We start from the raw sequence: 22,807 nt of genomic DNA, 5'->3' as shown, positions 1-22,807 counted from the left end.
TTAGATTTCTGCCTTAATTTGTTACTATTGATTATTTGATTTGGAAAACACATGTTGAATTCAGCTGTTGGCTGTTGATCGAGCTTATGTGTAATGCGTCATTAACCATCAACTTGTCCATAATAAACGATTAAGTTTGGTTGAAAGATGCAACGTACACGACGTTCTAAAGTTTATCTCTTCGGATTTGATAAACTTAGAAGACATATTCGACCATGACATATGCATGTTTGGCCTACTACAATCACATGTTAAAAATTAAACCCTTGTTTAAAAATCTTGAGTACTAAAGTAAACAACAAACCAAATTTGACCAAATGAAGAAGATTTAGGACCAATTGCCTTATATAAGTTGTATATATATATACTAGTAACTCAAATGATGTCTTTAGATGTATGTTTTTTTCTTTAAAGAAACGTGAGACTGTCATTAACAAAGTCAAAATTAGTTTGTCCTAAGTAGTAGGTTAGTATCCTCCAATGAATTTGAGAACTTTGCTACTACTTATAGGTAAGTTGGTAGTGATATTAATTTTAATAAGTCAATAGTTGCTCTATAATTGTATAGTTTATTCTAATCCATATTTGCTACCATGCATGAATGGAAACTTCTCATATCAATATATAATCATTTATGCAAGGTGACCTCGGTCATATTTTCTTATAAAAGTTCTCAAAAAGTAGATAAGGGGTGAATATAAAAATAATAAGAACCCACTATGGGCAAAAATGCAAGATACCCAATTAAGCTATAGGGATAGTTAATATGTTGTTAACAATATTTAGTTGACCGTTGTTGACTTTACATTTAAAGGGGATAATTATTGATTTATCATGTGGTAAAAAGAGGGAGACTTTTATGAGAGTAGCAATAATGCTATTAACAATATTTTATATTTCCCGTTAAGCTATTACTCATTTAATTAAGTCAAAAATGACTCGCTATTCCAAATAAGTTGATTAGAAAAACCTTATGTGTTTACTTTCTTTCTCATACTGTAGTATTTAATAATATAAAAGGTAAATTACAAAAATCATACCTGAGGATTGTTCGAAATTACATTGGTCATACCTACAATTTAAAAATTACGCGAGACATACCTATCGTTGTCAAAAACTTACACTGACCATACCTATCGCTGACGGTCGTCTGTTTGACCGTTAAGTCAAGTCACGTGTCTTGCATGTGAGGTATCAAAATCGTAACTTCGTGTATACTTCAGGTATCATCGGTGTAATTTACTTTAATAAAAAATTATTAAGATTATTATATATATGTTTCAATTATTAAAGTGCATAGATATTCTATATTAAATTTTATATATAGAGAGTAACACTCCGGCAAGAACACTCTTAAAATAAGAACGCTGAGAACACTTATATACATCATTTTGATGCATTAAAAGTCCATAAAACTAACATAGTGCATAACTATTTATCATTATTTAAGTGTTTAACAATACATTGATCCTTCAAAATTGGAAAAATCATGTTTTTTATTGGATGCATCATTTTGAAGAATATGCATTCAAGATGGATGCATAAAACAAAAAACATGTTTTTCTCTGGAACTCCAAACCCAAAATGCTACATATTGCTAATTTGAGAAATATTTTAAAATCGTAACGAGTCTTCAACTTTGCTTTACCCCTCTAATCTCAGTGGATGACAAAAATCATATGAAAAAATTATACTGCTTTTAAAAAGTTTTTTTGTTTTGTATCTTTTTATATATAGGTTTCTATCAAAAAGAATAAATCATAAAAAATAAAATAATAATAATAATATAAAAGTAAAACTTTAGTGGTTTTTATGGTTATCATCCTTGTTATATTTACTATACAAATATAACAAAATAATAATGATATATATAATAATAAATGCATTCTTGTATCAATTATTTTTCTCGATACATTTTTCATTAAAAAAAAACCTTTTTTCATAATTAAATTATTTTCTTTTTTTTTTCTCTTTTTCATATATCTACCCAACTCAATAATTGAAGTATAAATAAAACTCTAAAATTCTTAATAATTTTTTATAAGGATAAATTACACAAATGATACCTGAAGTATACTAGAAATTACGATTTTGATACCTCACATGCACGACATGTGACTTGACTTAACGGCCAAATAGACGGCCGTCAGCGATAGGTATGGTCAGTGTAAGTTTTTAACAACGTTGGGTATGTCTCGTGTAATTTTTAAATTGTAGATATGATTAGTGCAGTTTCGAACAAACCTCAGCTATGATTTTTGTAATTTACCCTAATATAAATTGAAGTTATTATACAAACATTAACAACAGAACCAAATGAAAGTGGTCCAAGCATTATGAACCAACTAGACACTGGCATGGGTATATATAATATAACCAAAGTAAATTTAAGTGGTCCAAGCATTATGTATTTAACGTTTTATGAAACAACTAGGCGCTTGTAGAAGAGGCTTTGAGTATATACCCTCTATATACCATATAATATTATTATTATTGTGTCGAAAAAATGATCATATCGACATCATATTTGAATTTTAACAATTTGAAGATGCAACGAAGATCCTTCACGTTTTCATAACGACTGTAACCAAGTATTACAATAATACTCCTACAGTCCTACTTACTCCACGATAAAAACTGAATTGACAAATGAAACCACTTAGAAACCATGCCGATTAAGTAGTTCCATTACATCTGTGTCTCATACTTTAATTACATCCGCTATGGATGTTCGATTGAAGAACTTAACCAACCTTAAATACTCTTTGTAATTAAACTGAATTTAACAACAATATTCAATCGTCTTATCTTGTTCTCGACAGACATGTATGAATTCTTTACCCTTTTACGACTTTTACATTTTTCTGCCCAGAAGTCCTTATGGAAACAGTCTCTTTACCTTTAAGTGAATGTAAGATTGTCTATAGCTCACCTCGTTCAGGGATTAGGTACAGTTATTGTAGTATTCAATCAGATAGGTTAGTAGCATTTGATATCAGTATTCACTATTCAGTAGCATACTATTCAAGAAATTAATGTAAACATACAAAGTAAAAAATTGATAAATTACATTCCATTGTCCAAAATTTGTTTTATAAGTACAAACCCTAAACCATGCCTTTAACAATACTAATTAATCAGAGTCCCAATTGTATTAAAATCCCAAAAAACAAAAACACAAATACAAAGCCTAATCACGTTACCAAACTGAAAATATTTACAACTTTCAGTAATTAATTTCTACCATTAAATCATTAATTCCATGACACTACAACATCTTGAAAGCCACCTCTCATTTCTTCCCATTCCACATCAGTAAAGCCATCACGACCACCACCGTTAACCACCGTCATCTCCACCAATAACAACTCCATCGCCACCTCCAACACCTTCACCACCACCACCACCACAATCCTCCCTTTGGCCAGCCCAACCACATCTTTATCTTTCATTTTCTTGTATTGATAACCCAACTTTTGCCCAACTTGCACCACCCTTTTTTCTATCTCTCCGGCCGTTATTCCGGTTGCCGTAAACCGTCTTTCTTTCTTTACAACCTGTTCCTCGAAAATACCCGAAAGATCCAATCCGGACGACATCGAGATTATATCAAAGGCATTCATACCAGTAGTATTCGTTTTACAATCGCCACTATCATCAGATGATAGCGACGATGATGATAATGATGATCCATGTAAATGAGTATGCTCCACAAGATCTTGTTTAAGAGATTTCTTAAACCACGCGAGACTCATAAGAGTCTCGATACTCATTCGTGTTTTCGGATTTGGATCCAGAAGCTTTTGGATTATTATCCTGGGTTGCTTCGGGATCCAATCAGGAAACACGAATTCTCGTAAATGTATCTTCCTATACATGTTAGCTAAATTGCTATCATCAAAAGGAAGATACCCAGCTAAAAACATAAATAATATAATTCCGCAAGACCAAGCATCAGCTTTTGACCCATCATATCCTTTCCTTCTAACAATCTCTGGCGCACTGTACGCCGGCGTTCCACACGCCGTGTGTAACAACCCGTCTTTATGTGACTCAGGTAACGCCGAAAGTCCAAAATCCGATATTTTTAGATTCCCGTCACAATCTAGTAAAAGATTTTGCGGTTTTAAGTCACGGTGTGCGACACCGTTTTGATGACAGAAATATAAAGTGGAGACAATTTGTTGAAAATACCGTCTCGCGGTATTTTCTTTCATCCTGCCACGTCGGGCGAGCTGAGTGAACAGCTCGCCCCCCGTGGCGAGTTCCATAACGAGGTAGATCTTTGTTTTTGTCGCCATCACTTCGTGTAATTTAAGGATGTTCGGGTGATCTAATCTTCTCATGGCGGCTACTTCGCGAACAAGTAGTTGTTCCATACTCGGATTTGCGATTACTGGTTTTTCTATAACTTTTACAGCTACACTTGACTCGTCTATTAAAGACCGGCCGTGGTATACTTTTGCGAAACTGCCACGGCCGAGGAGACGAGTCAGTTGGTATTTGTTTAGGATTATTGTTCCGCCGTCGCTGGCGGCCCGGTTGATGCACGGTGCCATGGTTGCCGGAATTGGTTGTGAGAATGAATGGCGGTGGATTGAAAGCAGAGAGAGAATGGGGGAATTGGAAATGATTTGGTGATAAGAAAGAGTGGTTGCTGCTGGAGTTGTGATGATATATAGGAGTATATATATATATAAAATATAAAATGTATATTTTATATAGACAGGGGAAATGATAGAAAAATAGTTGGGTGTTCGCTGTCTTTCTTCAAGTCATTCGTGTTTTTAGCCACCAAGTGTGGTTGGGCTTTGATATTTTCGTGTAGTAAATTACGGTTTTGCCCCTTTTTGTTGTTGTGTTACTCCTACTTATGATTCATGTGTCCACTTTTTGACCCTAGACAAACACTTTTTTTCCAAATGAAATTTGTTTTTGCTTATATATCTAATAGAATTAAAGTATTTCAAATAAGCAAAATATAAAGAAAGTTATCATTTTTGTTTCCTTTCAAGTTTTAAACTAATAAATAATAGAAATGCGTTACGCCTAAGGCTGATAATTTTGACACGGAACCTGTTAACACGACACGACCTGTTCTTAACAAGTTTCGTGTCTTAACAGGTCCGGACCTGTTAAGATTCGTGTCTTAATAGATCCGGACCTGTTAAGACATGTTAAGATTATAAATATATATAAAATACCAAGAAGTAATATTATGATTTGATATATGATTTTTATAAGGTAAGATGTTTATGAACTTTTGTAATGTAAGAATTATTGTCGCTATAAAATAGTTGAGATTTAAAAGAGTTTTTGTATCCATAAGGTTTTTTTTTCAATATTAGTCAAGAATTCTATAATATACATGTTAACAGGTTCCTTAACAGGTCTTAACAGGTGTACCTGTTAATTTTCGTGTCGTGTTCGTGTTTGAAAAAAATGACACGATTAATTAATAGGTCGTATTCGTGTTTAACCTCAACAAGTTCGTGCCTTAACAGGTCCGTATCTTAACAGGTTTCGTATGACCTGTTATGCCAGCCTTAGTTACGCCTAATGACCACATGTTAAAGTGTCCAGATTTTTCATGATATGATATCGAATTAATTCTCCAAATCATCATTATCATAAAAAATCAATTTGATGATATCTTTTTATAATAAGAGAATACTAAAGGACTGTTTGGTAAGGGTTTTTTAAGGGTTTTTAAGAGCTTAAAAGCCCTTAGCTTTTAAAAATAATCTCATTTGAAAATTATAACCTTGTTTGTCAATACATAAGAAATCAAAAGCCCCAGCCCCGAAAAACTCTTAAAAACCCCAAAAGGTCTTTAAAATAAAAGAGCGTAGGAAGAGAGTTGAAAAAAAAAGCCCCAGCCCCTAGCCCCAACGTCAAACTCCAACCCCAAGCCCTTAACTACAGCCTTAGCTCCAAGCTTTTGTACCAAACATACCCAAAGAAAGGCCTGAAACATAACAATGTTGGTTTCTTTGCTAACTATTTTCAATTATAACATTTCATTTTACGTGAGTATTACTCGTAATACTTTAAAACATAAATTTATTTCACACACTTTAATAACTTCTAGTTTGTGGATAAACAAGTTGCGAAGGAAAAATATCCAAAGAATATGTTTTTGTTAGCAACGCAAAATATGACCTTTACACTAGGAAGTAGGAAGTAGGAAGTAGGAAGTAGGAACAATGGTAAATTCAAGAATCCTTGAGCTCGAAGGCTAAAAGTATACGCCTGTCATCCCACTAAATTTGTCCAATTTCAAATTTTTAAAGTCGAATTTACAAACTTTGACTATAATTATTTTTGTTTATGTTATATAATATTTGATGAAAAAATTATAGGAATTGATTGTGTTTTAGATATGTGCTTCATTGGTAGAACTTTCATCAATTATTATATAACACAAATAAAAATATTTACAATAAAAATTGGTAAAATTTGACTTTGAAATTTTAAAAGTGAACAAGTATTATACCCTAAATAATAAGCCTATTAGTGTTTGACATGGTTCTTTATTATCTTTGTTGTTTTTGGGTTGGTTTCTAATGTATATCTTCAAATTAGGGAATTAAAAATCACATTACAGTTTTTAATTAATAAATCTATCATTATTATGCATTATATATTTTTATTGCATGTAATATCATTTATACGGTATCATAAATATGAAACATTTTAATGGTGCTGCTCAAGCAGGGATGGCTCTCCCCCACGTCTACAACATTAGTAGATACGCCAATAACCAGGGATAATTAACTCGATGATGTATTATTGTAACAAATGTATATGGCTAATTTAAATTGTTTTTTTTTTTAAAGACAGCGCAGATAAATGGCTAATACTTCTAATTTTGATATGCTCATGCCGGGTTCGAATCTTGACAATACCCTAAAGGGTTTGCCCTCCCATATGTAGATGGATATAGCATTGCTAAGACCCCTCACCACATTTGCTTGTGATAAGATTTGAATCCATGATTAAATTTGATATTTGTATTTTGGTACCACACCCGTACATAACCAAATACAGTCTAATTAAATGCCGCACATGACCAAATACATCGATGTGTGACACATTTTCATTTTATCTAGTTCATGTTTAATTAAGTCCAACATACTTATATTAGATGGGGAAACTCGAAAAACTGATATGTACGTACTTACTAGTTAACTTAACGTTACATATAAATCTTGATAAATCTATATTGATACAAGATATCAATATATAAAAGATTTTACATTAATTATTTCGATAAAGTTCCATAATTCATATTTTACATCTTGACTAATATGTACTATCACAATTAGTTATATAATTTTTGTTATAAAGTTAATTGAAAAACAACCACATGAAAATAGTAAGAATACGTTATATCAATTTTCAATCATACTATGCGTCATGTTAATGGTTTTTTGAAATATTGGTGATCGATATTATATTTTGGGGTTTGCTAAATACAGCCCTTAGGGCTGTGTTTAAGGTGTATAAATTGTTTGTACATTTGCCATAAAAATCAGGGGGCGGACTTTTAATATGGAAAGTACAAGATTTTTTTATACACGTTAAATACAACTCTAAGGATTGTATTTATCATTTCCTTTATATTTTATATGGATTAGTAATGTTTTATTATATCTATTTCAATGCCATCAAACATGATGTGTCCCCATACGCTGTTTGCATGTGTTATCGTTACCAAATTTTGATAATTGATTTGATCTTAGAAATACATCACAATGAATACGTGTTTCTTTCTTGATTGATTGCCCAAAGCTTAAGGCAAACCCATCGATTATTTATTATATTTTGGTTGATTAAATTTTAGCAAGCATCTCGTATGATTGCTGTTAAACAATTCATTTATCTAGCTAGGTTTATGGAATCATAAATTATACTCGATTAAGTATATAACATAATAACTAATATGTCTTAAAGACCGGCCCAAAACACTTTTGAGCCACGGTATTAATCGCTGATTATTAGCATTGGCACATGCATAATATGGTGTTAGTACTTGCTAGTAGCAGAAAGGTTATATAATTTTAGTGGGAAATATTGACGGGTTTGATGGCTTTAATTGAGCAGTGCTAGATGGTCACTTGTGGTTGATGATAGTGCTCGAAAGTGACCAACAACGATTGATATATAGTTTCAACATGTCGAATCAAGCTCTAACTCAACTTGAAAAAGTGATGCTAAACTTGAGTGCTATTCAATAGCTTGACGAGATTTATGATGCAAGCTTGATTTCGACTTAAAAATTTGTAAAAAAGGACACAAAACACAAACTTGATCGAGTTACAGGTGAAAATCTTGAAAGTATTACGGAGTATTAGATACATAAAAACCTGAATTAAAATAATTTAGAATGACAAATAAAAATTTTACAACAAAATGTACAATCCAATTTAATTATGTGCAATGATAATAAAGAATCTAGTTTCAATCTTTTATAATATGTGCTTTTTGTTTAGTATATTTCTCGCATTGGCCTAAATATTGATACTAAGATACATATACAAAAATGAATTCAATATGTCTTGAAAAGTCCATGTGATCTCGAGTCACGCCTATACAAGTTCGACTCATCTCGATAGATGCTATAAGCTCAATTTTTGGACTCGACTCAAGTTCGAGCTTGATAAAGTTCAAGTACAAATGTTGACCGAGATGAACTTGTGTTCAAGCTTGGTTAGCCGGATAAATATTCAATTTATTAATAACCCCGTTACGTTAGTAGTTTAATAGAGGAGGAAAGAAGATGATGTTTCATATATATTGGATATTTGCCGAAAAAAACTATTGTGTGAAAGACTAAAAAGAAAAAAAAATCAACGTAACATATTGTATTATAGTTACTAATGGCGGTAGTTGTTTCTGGCTATTGTTCAATTTTATCTGTATGTATACTAGTAATGTTTTTTGGTGTTTTTGTATCTGGCCATAAAGTTGATGGTAATTATGAAATTGTCATTTAAATAGGATAAAATAGCTACGGTAACTAAGAGGACTTGAAATGTAATATATATTTAATTATAATTGATACTAGAGTGTACATAATAAAGTTAACATTATAAAAAAAAAAAAAAAAATTTTTGGCAAATTAGCATTTTTTATATAATACTCAGTACTCGGTTGCATATATACGAGTATTTTCATGGACAAACGATTTTTCTATTGATTTGGATAGTATTTTATTAGGTCCTAAAGACATGTATGTGATTTAAACAATAACCAAATTGGTAATTTGTCTAGCATCATTAATAAACCAAATTGAGAGTTGTCTAGAATCTAGATGCAAACATATTCATTCAATGTACCTCATTGATATTGATACAAACAATTATTCTCCTTCATTGATATATATTGTTAATTTGACAATACATATACAAAATATGAATAGAGAAAATGACATGGTCTCATGTTTGTCTGATTCTCTCGTTCACTTGTTTTAGAGGGACTAAATAGTCAACAACTGGGAAGTAAAGGGGGTGGAATGTAAAAGTTAAAGTGTGAGTCGCAGGAAAGTCCCACATGGGGGTTTTCAGGTGTTTCGGAGAAGGAAAAGGGAAGTGGTGGTGGGGTTGACATTGATGCACTCCCTCAAAAACTCCAGCAATTTATGAGGGTCGGTGAGCTTCTTATTACGCGTTATTAATATATATATATATATATATATATATATGCGTTTTCACATAGTGAGCATTTTAATCTTATTATTTAAATAGCATGGTTTGTTATAACAAATATGGATTAACGGATTTAACTCAATGTCTTAAGAAATAATTAATAGTATTTTTATTGAACCTACATTTAAGCCAGGTAACTAGAAAACGATAGCTCCATCCTCTAAAACCGCAAAAATCCTAGGTTAGAATTTACGCGGAATTTTACCCGAGATTTGAGAAAAACTAACTATTATTATTATTATTATTATTATTATTATTATTATTATTATTATTATTATTATTTTTGAAACGCAAAACTTTTATTAAGGCACAAGGAGTCATGTAGCTCAAAAATTCAATCCTCCCAAATCCCACCAATCACATCTCTTCAACTCATTTTTCATTTTTAACCCTCTCAACCAACTCTCCCAACTTATTTCTTTAGGCATTCATCACTTTCTCAACTCTCTCAAATTTTTTTATTTTTTTTTCATTTAATTTAATCAAACATTTTATAATATAAATTTAAAACATTTTATTAAAATAAACTAAAACTACACAAACATTTTATTAAACATTACATAACCGTAAACTTAATTTAAAAACAATATAAACATAATTTAAAAAATACATAAACTAAATAAAGACACCTAAATCAATGCCTCAATTGGTGGTGGCTGCGCATGTGGGTTGTCAAGGTATGCTAAATCCAAACCCGATACGTGCGTTGTCAGATCACACCGGAGGCGATGATGGACTTCTTCGTCATGTAACTCCCTCAGCACGTTCTGGTCATAAACAATAGGGGCGGGTGGATCCGTAATACGAACCGGTGATATTGCCCTCCCGTCGTCTTTTATTATCATGTTGTGCAATATACTACATGTAGTGACGATCTTCCCAATCTTCTCCTTTGTCGTGAACCGGAGGGGACGCTCCAAAATCTTCCATTTCCCTTTGAGAACACCAAAAGCCCGTTCAACATTCTTTCTTGCCGCCTCTTGGAGTCTTTTGAACTTCTTCTCATCCTCTTCGACTGGATGGGGATATGCCTTAAAAAACGTAGACCACCTAGGATATATTCCATCGGTAAGGTAATATCCACGCTTGTAATTTTGTTCATTTACGGTAAATGAACTGTCTGGTGCGGTTCCATTACGATAGGAATTAAACAATGGCAACTGATTCAAAGCGTTAACATCGTTGTTTGATCCAGCGGGACCAAAAAACGAATGCCAAATCCACAAGTCGTAAGAAGCAACACACTCAATCATAATAGTCGGCACCTTATGATCACCCCTCGTGTATTGCCCTTTTAAGTATTTCGGACACTTAGCCCATTCGATGTGTGTACAATCAAGACTACCAAGCATTCCTGGAATGTGGTGTCTTTCTTCATGCCTTGTATGATGAGAGCAACATCGTGAGATGTCAGCTTGCGTAAAAACTCCGGCTTGTATAAACCAATGACCGTATCACAAAAATATTCGAGGCTCTCACGTGATGTTCTTTCCGCAATGCATAAATACTCATCATACGTGTTTGATGGTTCACCCGTGGACAATTGTTTAATCGTCGATGTGCATTTTTGTAGAGCCGTGAAGCTTCTTCTTCCCCGAGCATCATATCGTGTTTGAAAGTACTCGAACCTAGCTTCAATATCATTAACAATCTTCAAAAACAACCTTTTGCTCATGCGGAAACGATGACGGAAAAATGGCTCGTCGAATTTGGAGTCTTCGACAAAGTAGTCGCGCATTAGCCTATCGTGCGCGTCTACCCGGTCTCGGTCGATGTACCTACGGGTGTTGGTAAAGCTTCTGGTGTCTTCGTACGCGTCTAAAACCGTTTGGAAAAATTGAAAAGTGCTCCCGTTTGATGAGTCGGAAAGAGAAGGGGGAACGCAATACGATGACGAGTCGGAAGATGAATCCATTTTGTGATAAAATTGAGATGTTTGGGGTGAAAGTTTTGTGTAAAAAGTGTGTGTAAAATGTATATTTAGTTGTTTGTAGTTGTGGGTTTGAAAATAATGGGTTTGAATAGGGAAAAAGCTTTTTTTTTTGTATCCGTTGCATCTAAATCGAATGGGGCCCACTTTTTTGACCGTTGAACGGTCATATCTGTCATCCCCACACTTCAACCCTCGGCTGGCTTCTAAACCGCCCAAACCCAGCCCGCTTGTAGCTCGCGTGACCGGCAGTGGTGTTCCCCGGAGGGTTGGGCCAACCCGCTTGAAGCCCTTTGTCCACTCCGTGCGCCCTAACAAAACTAACTGGAGTCAAGACGAGTAACCAACAAATTACAACATCAAGAGAGGGTTACAAATTACAACTATTATAGTATTACTCTCTCCGTCCCATTTTAGTTGTCATGTTGACTAACTTTGACCCTAAATAACTTTGTTTGTATCATGTAACACTTGACATAAAATATATGAATGGATTGGGTTTTTAATGTAGTTTTCGTTCATATAAGTTTCATCAACTACTATATAGTACAAACAAAGTTATTTACAGTCAAAGTTAGTCAACATGACAACTAAAATGGGATGGAGGGAGTATTTGTTTGGAAAGTAGATCAAATTAACTCCGAAATGGTACAAGTATGTGGGGAAAAAATTGTTTAAACAGTCGTTAAAACAGACACACTTAGAGGCTACCTAATACTCATCACTCATCCCTCAAGGACTAGGTCCTGTCAGCGCCACATCAGCAAAAAATACTCTAAGGACTAACCCCCCAAAACACACCCAATGCACTCATCCCTCAATGACTAGTCTTGGACTCACAAATTATTTAGTTTTACCATTTTATCTAAACTTTACACTTTTAACCCTTCAAAGTTATAACAAAATCTAACAAAACACACACTTCATTAAAATAACAAAATCTAATAAAACAAATACTTCATTTTATTTTACAAACTAAAACATACATACTAGGATATTAATAAAGACTAACACACACACACTTAATAATAATAAAAACACATAATACAATATTACATAAAACTTAAAAACATAATACTAACACTCCGAGTCCACCGTACTGTTGTTGTCGTTGCGATCAATGTACCAATATAGTTCAGGATACCCAGCAGCGTCATTGGGTTGAGGAGATGCGTACTCCTCACAGGGTCAGTCTCGTAATCATCAGGACGACTACCACCAACAACGCCTTGTGAGAATAACGTGTAATCTAGAATGGCGGTTAAAGTGGTAGTAGCAGAGGTAAGATGAAAAATGGTTTGATTCAGCCAATCAATTTTCTGTCGAAGATAAATAAGATACTCATCTTTGACGGCATTACGAATCCGACCTTCAAGTCGTTCGATTTCAGCTGGATTAGCCGCCTTGTTGGATGTGATGCTCTGAATCACATTGCTAACTTCAATCTTGTGTCTGTCATGGTTAAGCATGTGACCCTGCATGCCCATTTTTGCATCACGGACAGTCATGATTGCCATCCAAAATGTGTTTGTGTATAGCAGTATAGAGAAATTTATGAATATATGAAAGACTAGTATGAACTTTAATGAAATGGAAGTGTATATATAGGCATTTGAAAAACTAGCCGGTAAGGACTAAAAGTGTCACCTTTTCAAACTTGTTTTAGTCAAAAAGGCTATCAGAGGTACCTGTTTTGCCAACTTTTGAAACATATTTTTTTTCCCTCCATCCATTATTAGCCACATAAAAAAAAAAAAAAAAAAAAAAACCCTATTCACGCTCATCCCTGGATGAACAAAATGGAGGGATGGGCCTGGCGAACGACCCAGGGTCGAGTCCCACCAAAAGGTGTACTCGTCCCTCCAAGCCGAACGAGCAGAGGGACAAAGGTAATGGGTGGCTTCTTATCTGTTTTTTTTATAATTACTAGGGTCGTTTGAACCGATTTAATTTAGATGAACTTTATCTCTACTACTTTATAAAATTTATCACACTCTCTCCTATCACTTTTCAACACTCTCTCTCATAAAAATATCCTCATACGAAATGACCATTCTACCCTTAATGGGTTACTTAATTATATCTCTTTTATTCATTAATTTAAACATCTCTACTTAAAATATCTATAATTCCCTTAATGAAATAATTTACAACATAGATTCATCAATTCTTAAAATAACTACACGATCTCTTTTACATTACTTATTTTTACAACAATAACCACACCGCTACCGCTACTACCGTCGCATTGTGCAGGTAAAATGATAGTAGTTACTAATAATTACTTGATCTATTATAAAAGAAGAATTCGAATTTCAAAAAAAGCACGTTGCCGTCTAGGGATGTGCACGGTTTGATCTAAACCGGCTAAACCGTTTAAACCGAAATAATTGAACGAATTGGTCGGGTTAAAATCAAAAACTTAGACCATCGGTTTGCCTTTTTAATAAACCGCCATTATGGTTTGGTTAGTGGTTTTAGACTTTTATCGAACCGATTTAACCAAGCCAGACCATTTAATTATATTAATAGTATGTTTAATATATATATATATATATATATATATATATATTAACTTACCAGCCGGTAAACATTTAATTACTGAATGCATTAGATTTTATCGCTTTTTTTACTTTGATAATTAATCTTCTTCGTGTTACATTCATATACATACTATTATTTGGATAACTTTTGATAATCTTCTTCATAACACATTCATATACATATAAAAAAATTTGATACTCTGTGAAAGATTATAAATTATAAATTTATAATCTTCTCCAAATATTATAAATTATAATTAATATATTATTAGTTAACTTGAAAATATTCAAATGCTAATCTTAATTTTTTCAAAGATATACTGTGAAAGATTGATGTTAATAAGAAGGATTTAAAAGTTTGTTGCTGTTTGAAAGTACACATTTTATTTTCAGTTATTTATTTCCAATTATTATTTTCAAAATACTTTGTGTTTCAAGTATTTATGAAACATTTGCAATTTGGTATTTTTAAAAGCTTTTACATATTGAATGTCAAAAGTATGATAACCGTTTATCCAGACCAAACCAAACTGGTTAATTGGTTTTGGTTGGTTTGGTTTAACATAACAATTTGGACGAGTTGGTTTTAAAAATCGTCAAACCGTTTACATTGGTTTTGTTGAAATTTTTAGCAAAAACGGACCAAACCGGACCACGCACATCCCTATTGCCGTCTATAATTTTCAATATCATTAGATAACCAAATCGATTTGAATTTGATGTATGCATATATGTATAAAGATGTATCGAAGAAAGATATTGGTTACATAAGCCTACTTTCTATTTTTTTTTTTTTCTATGATTATTAAAATTTTGTTGAATTTTTTTTTTTTTTAAAGAAAACTCATTAACTTTGTTAATTAAAATAGTAATAATATCATATACAGAAACATTTTTTAGTTAGTGTATATCATACAGTGAGAAACTTTCAATTTTAATAAAATTGTAAATCCAATTAAAAATGACTTATTGTGAACAAAAAAACCGAAAATTGTACATGCTCATTGCTGTGAATTCCACAAATATAGATTCAAGTAAAGTACTTACACTTTCGATATCTTGACAACAAAACAATGTATTACACGCATATTCCACCTGACTCATAGATGATCAAATGTCGACAAGGCACACAAATCTAATACTTTTAACCAACATTTTAGTTTTTCAAAGAGTGGTCGGTTGGCAACATCGCCTAACCATTGAGTCATCATCACATGATCTTTCATATAAAAAAAGTCAAAGACTATTTAGGTGACATTGAGTTATCATCACCTCATCACGCTGGGAATGTCCACCTGTAGATTTAGTTGACATTATACAGTTATACACGTATACTTATGACATTTCATGAAGACTAATCAAATTGACTCGTACATGACTAGATGCCATCAGGAAATTTATAAGTCCCCATGTCTATGATCGAGTCTATCCATTTCGATCCACCACTTATACTCTTTTATTTATTTGATTTTTCTAATATATTTTGTTGACCTGCAATATAAATATCAAAATATTTCAACGGGCTCATTTTACTTATCTTAAGTATAACACATTTGATTTATGAATAATTAATTTTATCCACATTGTTACTTTTGCCACCCTTCATCAAACATGTTCAAAATTGAAATATTAAAAAAAAAAATTTGAACTTTTAGATTGGTTTTCTAAATTTCATATTATTTTTATCATATATAATGATTAAGGAAGAACTTCGAAACAGGGAAGCAAGAAAATTAATTTAACAGTCACACTGTGTGTTTTATTTTTTCTTTCAAACTCGTTTTTAATCATCTTGATTAGTTGATTGGCAAGATGCTTATCTAGATGTAACGGGTTATGGGTCTTAATTTTACTTATTTTCCCAATGTCGTATTTTTCAGGAGATACTTGCAATATCGTTTTCAGGAGATACTGCAATACCGTTTTCTAGATGTAACTGGTTATGGGTACCGCCTGCTTGATTGGCAAGATGCTTGTAGACAATATTACTCCTACCTAAGGTTGAAAACATGCTTTCATATTTTACTAAAGGTGTATAAATTTTCGGTATGCGAGTTCAAGAACCAAGCTTTCATCTCATGTGTCTTCAGTGGCAAAAGATCCGACCACATGGTCCAACTGATTGGTTGTGTAGCTACTTGTATGCATTTACTATTAATCTATTTGTACCAATTATGTATTGGGAAAGTGAAGGTGAGGTTGTCTCACACCTAACTTGAGTGAAAGACCCCTCACATCTTGATTTTTTATTCCATAAAAATCATGGCGGTTCAATCATTTATTCAGTATACATATTTTGACACCATTCTATTAATTCGAATTGCAAAACTGTTTTTCCCAAAACTTTGTTATTTACTTTTCTGTAAAGTTATTTACTTTAGTTAATATTCTGTTTATGCAAGTTTTTTAGTAAAACTTTGCTATTTTATTTCAGAAATGGCTACTGATATGAACTTCTCAACAAATGGAACTTTTGCTTCTACCACCACCAACATTGTTGGTGCTTATGTTTCTCAATCTGTGGGACATACTGTCTCTACAAGTTTGGGACCTTTGATGGGTACCCAAGTTGCCCAAATTGTGGCCAACCATGCTGAAAAACCAGAGAAATTTTCTTGTTCACACTTTAATAGGTGGCAACAAAAGATGTTGTTCTACCCCACTACTGTGAATCTTGCGAGATTCTTGGATGAGTCAGCCCCTGTAATTCCTGAAGGGTGTACTGATGTTCAAGTGGTAAGTGCTGTTGATACTTGGAAACATTCTGAATATCTCTGCCGAAACTATGTGTTGAATGACCTTGTTGATTCATTGTATAATGTGTAGTGTAAGATAAGCACAACCAAAGAACCCTGGGAATCTTTGGATAAGATATACAAAACCGAAGATGCCGGAATTAAAAAGTTCATTGTGGCATGATTCCTAGAGTTCAATATGGTTGATTCAAAAACCGTTATGTCTCAAGTTGAAGAATTGCAAATCATTATCGGTGATATTCTATCAGAAGGAATGGTTCTTGGTGAAACATTTCAAGTTGCTTCCATAATCGAAAAGTTGCCCCCAAGTTGGTTGGATTTCAAAAATTACCTTAAGCATAAACGAAAGCAAATGAATGTTGAAGAACTTATTGTTCGTCTTAGAATTGAGGAAAACAATAGAGTTGCTTAAAATGATGGTCATATTGAAGTACTTGCTAAGGCCAACTTTGTTGAGCATGGCCAAAGTTCCAAGGGAAAAGGTAATTTCAAGGGTAAAGGGAAGCGTCCTGATAAGAAAAGCAAAGGAAAAATGGTGGATTTGAGTCCTAAAAGTGGTGGTGTGAAGAAGAAAGTTGCTATGTTCAAAGGGAAGTGTTATAATTGCGGTGGATCTGGTCACCGAGCTAGTCAATGCAAGAATCCAAGGAAAGAAAGTCAAACATGGTCGATGATGACATGCTTCTTGTTGCTATGATTTCTGACCTCACTGCTAAGTTGGAAGAGGTTAATCTAACCACCGATGGGATCAAAGGATGGTGGGTTGATACGGGTGCAACCCGTCATGTGTGTCCAGATAAGACTATGTTTCATACTTTGAAAGAAACATCAGGTGAAGATAAGTTGTATATGGGAAATGCCGCTACTGCCGAGATCAAGGGTGAAGGCGATGTGATTCTCAAGTGGACTTCGGGAAGAGAGCTCCAGTTCACTAATGTGTTGTATGTTCCCGAATTGCACAAGAGTTTTATGTCAGGATGGTTACTCAACAAAAATGGGTTTCGTTTAATGTTTGAAAGTGATAAGTTTGTGTTAACTAAACGTGGTTTGTATGTTGGTAAGGGTTATGCCCTTAATGGTATGTTTAAACTTAATGTAATTTCTATGAAAAATATGAATGAAAATGCTTCTACTTCCGCTTATTTGATTGAGTCTTCTAATGTTTGGCATGTTCGACTTGGTCATGTGGATTTTAATTCAATGCGTCGTTTAATTAAGTTAAATTATATACCATCTTTTACCATTGAATCAAATTCTAAATGTCCAACTTGTGTTGAATCAAAACAAACCACGAAATCTTTCAAATCAATTGAACGAAACACTGAGCCACTTGATTTAATCCATACCGATGTATGTGATTTTAGAACAATTCCCACTCGCGGTGGTAACAAGTATTTCATCACATTTATAGATGATTGTACTAAATATTGCTATGTATACTTGCTAAAGAGCAAGGATGAAGCAATAAACAAGTTTTTCTTGTACAAAAATGAGGTTGAGAATCAACTCAGCAAAAGATTAAATGATTAATGAGCGATAGAGGAGGTGAATACGTTTCTCCTTTTGCTGAAATTTGTGCTCAAAATGGTATTATCCATGAGCAAACAGCTCCTTATACCCCACAACAAAATGACATTGCTGAAAGAAAGAACCGAACTCTTAAAGAGATGATGAATGCTATGTTAATAAGCTCGGGTTTAGGCCAAGATATGTGGGGAGATGCCGTTTTATCGGCAAACTATCTTTTGAACAAAATTCCTTTCAAGAAAAGATGTTACACCTTATGAGTTATGGTTTAAAAGAAAACCTAACTATAAGTTCTTGAAAGTATGGGGGTGTGTAGCAAAAGTGGTGGTTCCACCACCAAAGGTTCAAAAGATAAGACCAAAAATTGTTGATTATGTATTTATTGGATATGCTAAGCATGGTAGCGATTGTGAATTCTCAAAGCTTGCTGAACATAGTAGTGCATATCGGTTTCTAGTACACGAGTCTAAGAACCCAAAAGTACACAAAAACAGTATACATGAGTCGAGAAATGCATCCTTTTTTCAGGATGTATTTCCTCGTTTGGAGAAAGGAAAAGCTACTATATCAACTCTAGTTGATAAGATTGTTCGAGATGAGCATCAAGAACAATCAGAGGATAAAGAAGTGGAACCGCGAAGAAGCAAAAGGCAAAAGATTGAAAAATCTTTTAGGCCTGATTTTGTTACTTATATGGTTATGAGTGAACCTCAAACATATCATGAAGCGGTTACTTCACAAGAAGCGTCTCAATGGAAAAAAGCCATCAAGAGTGAAATTGATTATTATTTTTATGTTGATTACAATACAATATGGGTGAGCGTGATTTGATCGAACTAATGAACAAAAAAGAAAACAACTATGAAGTGAATAAGTGTGTATGAGTACAAGTGTGTGGGCAATTAACCTATTCTCGATCAATCAACTCTTATTTATAATATAAATTCCTAACTAATTATCCGAAATATCCGGGATCTTCTGTGTTGATAACATTTAATGTGTTGAGGTTGAAAAATAGACGTTGAGTCTTCCTTGACACGCTTATTCTTTGAGTTTGTTGCGATTCTCTTGGGATTGCACGTTTATTTTCTTGTTCAATAAGCTAGATGAATGTAAATACTTATTTTCGACCGTTGGCTGATTCTTGAATGTCGTTGATCGTGATCCTTAGTTCAGGATCCTGCAAAACATAATATATATTATCGTGTACAAAAACTTATGTTAGTAATATCTTTATTCAGGATCATAGTTATAGAAAATCTGACCCCAAATAGTAATATCTTTATTCAGGATCATAGTTATAGAAAATCTGACCCCAAATAGTAGTGATGATAGTATGATCAAATCTAGCTACCAAAGATATGTTGAAAGCAAGATTTGACATGAAGGATATGGGTTTAGCGGATGTCATTCTTGGAATGAAATTACTCGAACCCAAGATGGTCTAATGTTAAGTCAATCTCAGTATGTGGACAAGATCCTTGAGAAATTCATTCCCGAGGACTCAAGAGTCGCTCGATCTCCAATGAATACCATGCAACATCTATCGAAGAATAGAGGTGAAGGTGTTTCTCAATTAGAGTATTCAAGGGTAATTGACAGCCTAATGTATCTCATGGTAATAGACTAGACTTAGCCTATGATGTTAGTAGGCTAAGTAGATATACTGGTGATCCTAGCTCGGAGCATTGGAAGGCTATGACTAGGTTACTAAGATACTTGAGATATACAAGGAATTATGGGCTGCATTTTGGTCTAGATCCAGCTGTATTGGAAGGATATAGTGATGCTAATTGGATATCCGATATAAAAGATTCCAAATCCACAAGTGGATATGTGTTTACTCTTAGAGGAGCAACTATAACTTGGAAATCGTCCAAGCAAATGCTCATTGCTAGATCCACGATGGAATATGAATTTATAGCATTGGATAAAGCTAGAGAAGAAGCAGAATGGCTACGACATTTCTTGGAATATGTTCCAAGATGGCCAAAACCTCTTACGGCTATTTGTATACATTGTGATTGCCAATCGGCCATTGGTAGAGCTCAAAATACAATGTATAATGGCAAATCAAGACATATTCGTCGTAGGCATAATAGTATACGACAACTGCTCACAATAGGGGTTATCAGCGTTGACTATGTAAGGTCAAAGTATAACATTGCGGATCCGCTAACTAAAGGTTTAAGTAGTGAGGCAGTTTATAAATCGTCAAGGGGAATGGGGCTAAAGCCCATTGAGTAAACTTGCACGAAGGAAAACCTAACCTAGATGTAAATGGAGATCCAATGATCTAGGTTCAATAGGACAACCTAATGGTATGAATAATGGAGGTCATTGTGGGGGAACACCCCAAAACAACCAAGGGAGTTTGCAGTCACTGTGGGGGGATAACCCACCACAATAAAGTGAATCGCAAATTTCCTAGCCCATTCCTATATAAAATCAGTGATATCATACAGGTTAAGCTTATAGCTTTTAATGATTGTGAGCAATCACCTATGTTAGAGAGAAGTGTGGTCGCTTCGAATGGAATTGTGGGGGCGCAATTCCTAGAGCTCTCGCAGAATCAGGATAGTGTTCCATGACCATAACGGACACGAAAGTGAGGGGTTAACTAGAATAGGGAAAGTATTGTGTAATGTGCAATAACGTCTACGTAAAAAGGATTTAGTTCAAAGACATCAAGTTCTACTAACTGCTAGGAGACTAAGTGCACTCACAAAGGAAAGTTCAAAGGGTAAAACCTACTTCTCCTGCATTACTTGACTGTCGGAATTTATCTTTAAAAAACCATATCTATTAATGTGTGGGATTGTTGGTCACACATGTGCAGATGGTAGTTTCATAAGTGCAGGTCGTAGTTACACATGTGCAGATTGTAGTTTCATATGTGCAAACCGTAGTTACACAAGTTCATAGTTGAAGTTAATAGATATGTGAAAATGAAGTTGAAAGTGTGCTTAACTAATGAGGGTTTGTCCCACATTGGTAAAAGAATAAACATTAAGTGTGTTATAAGGAGGAGTGTTAGAAGAATTTATAATTCCTTATAAGGGGCTACACCCCAAGTGGGCAAGGAGAGTGCGAAGCACCCGCGACCGCGCCCATGACCGGGGTCGTGGCCGATGAGGCGTAATGTGGCGTCTTAGTGGCACACTTTGCACGCTCGCATTGCCGCGAGCCGCTTTAAAGTCGCCTTTGTTTTTGGCTAGTTTGACTCGGCTCAATTATGGCCTCCATGGCTTGATTATGGCTCAGTGGATTCAATTACGGCTTCCATGTATCGATTATGGCTCAGTGGATTGACCTGTTTCAGGGCTTGCACCTAGCAGTACACTTGACTTAGTCTCAAGTGTAATACCTGTTGTTTAAGCATGCAAAACAACAAGTGTCCCACTAAACATTTAACTAACTGATTATAAGTATATAAATGTTACTTAGTGGATTTTCAGTTTTTAACAAAAACAACACTTCTTCAATCTGGATCAAAAACCCAGAGTACTTCTCTTTCACTTCTCTTCAAGCTGTTCTTCAAAGTATAATTCCGGGTTGTTGGTTAACTCCGGCAGTACATACTGCTTTGGCTGTTGTACCCTGAGAAACTGACGGGTTCACTTGGGTGGCCCGAAATCAGTTTTAAGGGACTTCTGTTTAACAGAACCCTCAGCCCGTTTTTTGCCTTCTTCTTTCTTTTATGTTTCTATTTCTTTTACTTTTCTTGTATTGTTTAGTTCATTGTTAATTTACTTGTAATATCTTGTTGTAATTCAAATTTTATTTATCAATAAAATGTTGTATTGTTGAATGGTGTTCTTATATTTGTTAGTATATGATCACTGATGAGCATCCATTTTGTAATAAAAACCCATAGCGAAAGGCTTCATTTCTATGCTTAAATGAGTCAATAGTCCGGAACTATTGGTACTTAATGGATTGTATGACTATGCAGGTTCACGGAAGATGCGAAAGAGGGTAAATGACATCAAGAGACTCAAGAAGGAAGCCTATGAAGTTACAAGACACACGGAAGTGATTCGGGACCTAAACGAATAAGCGAAAGCTGCAGCAGAAGCCACCAGCGCCGCTGGCCATCAGGAATCAGCGCCGCTGGCCATCAGGAATCAGCGCCGCTAGCCCATTCAAGCCCAAGACCAGCGCCGCTGGTAAGCCCACCAGAGTCGCTAGTCAGCCCAGTTCAGCAACTGACTTTCACCTCTATTTAAGCCGAATTAACCCTCAAAACCCTAAGAGAGAGCCGATTCAGCAGCCCTAGCCGCCCAGCAACAACCCTAGATCGACTTTGCAGATTCCAAGGAGGTTTTGGAGCTTTTAACA

The 22,807-nt window shown here is 34.3% G+C and overlaps 3 protein-coding genes across 3 annotated transcripts; all 3 read right to left on the bottom strand.

Moving 5' to 3' along the window:
• Window positions 1-3,058: 3,058 nt before the first annotated feature.
• On the bottom strand, window positions 3,059-4,747 carry LOC122583001 (CBL-interacting serine/threonine-protein kinase 7-like). The gene has a single exon (XM_043755438.1). It carries the CDS (start codon window positions 4,557-4,559, stop codon window positions 3,255-3,257), a length of 1,305 nt encoding a protein of 434 aa, XP_043611373.1. The 5' UTR covers window positions 4,560-4,747; the 3' UTR covers window positions 3,059-3,254.
• Window positions 4,748-10,339: 5,592 nt separating this feature from the next.
• Window positions 10,340-10,963, bottom strand: LOC122589752. The gene has a single exon (XM_043762108.1). The coding sequence runs from the start codon at window positions 10,961-10,963 to the stop codon at window positions 10,340-10,342; it is 624 nt and encodes a 207-aa protein (XP_043618043.1).
• A 41-nt stretch (window positions 10,964-11,004) lies between these two features.
• LOC122589661 lies at window positions 11,005-11,625 on the bottom strand. Its single transcript, XM_043762015.1, has one exon. The coding sequence runs from the start codon at window positions 11,623-11,625 to the stop codon at window positions 11,005-11,007; it is 621 nt and encodes a 206-aa protein (XP_043617950.1).
• Between the last annotated feature and the right edge of the window lie 11,182 nt (window positions 11,626-22,807).

The sequence above is a fragment of the Erigeron canadensis genome, chromosome 1 (assembly GCF_010389155.1).
Source record: "Erigeron canadensis isolate Cc75 chromosome 1, C_canadensis_v1, whole genome shotgun sequence".
Taxonomy (NCBI): Eukaryota; Viridiplantae; Streptophyta; class Magnoliopsida; order Asterales; family Asteraceae; genus Erigeron; species Erigeron canadensis.
This window is presented reverse-complemented; position numbering and strand designations above follow the sequence as displayed.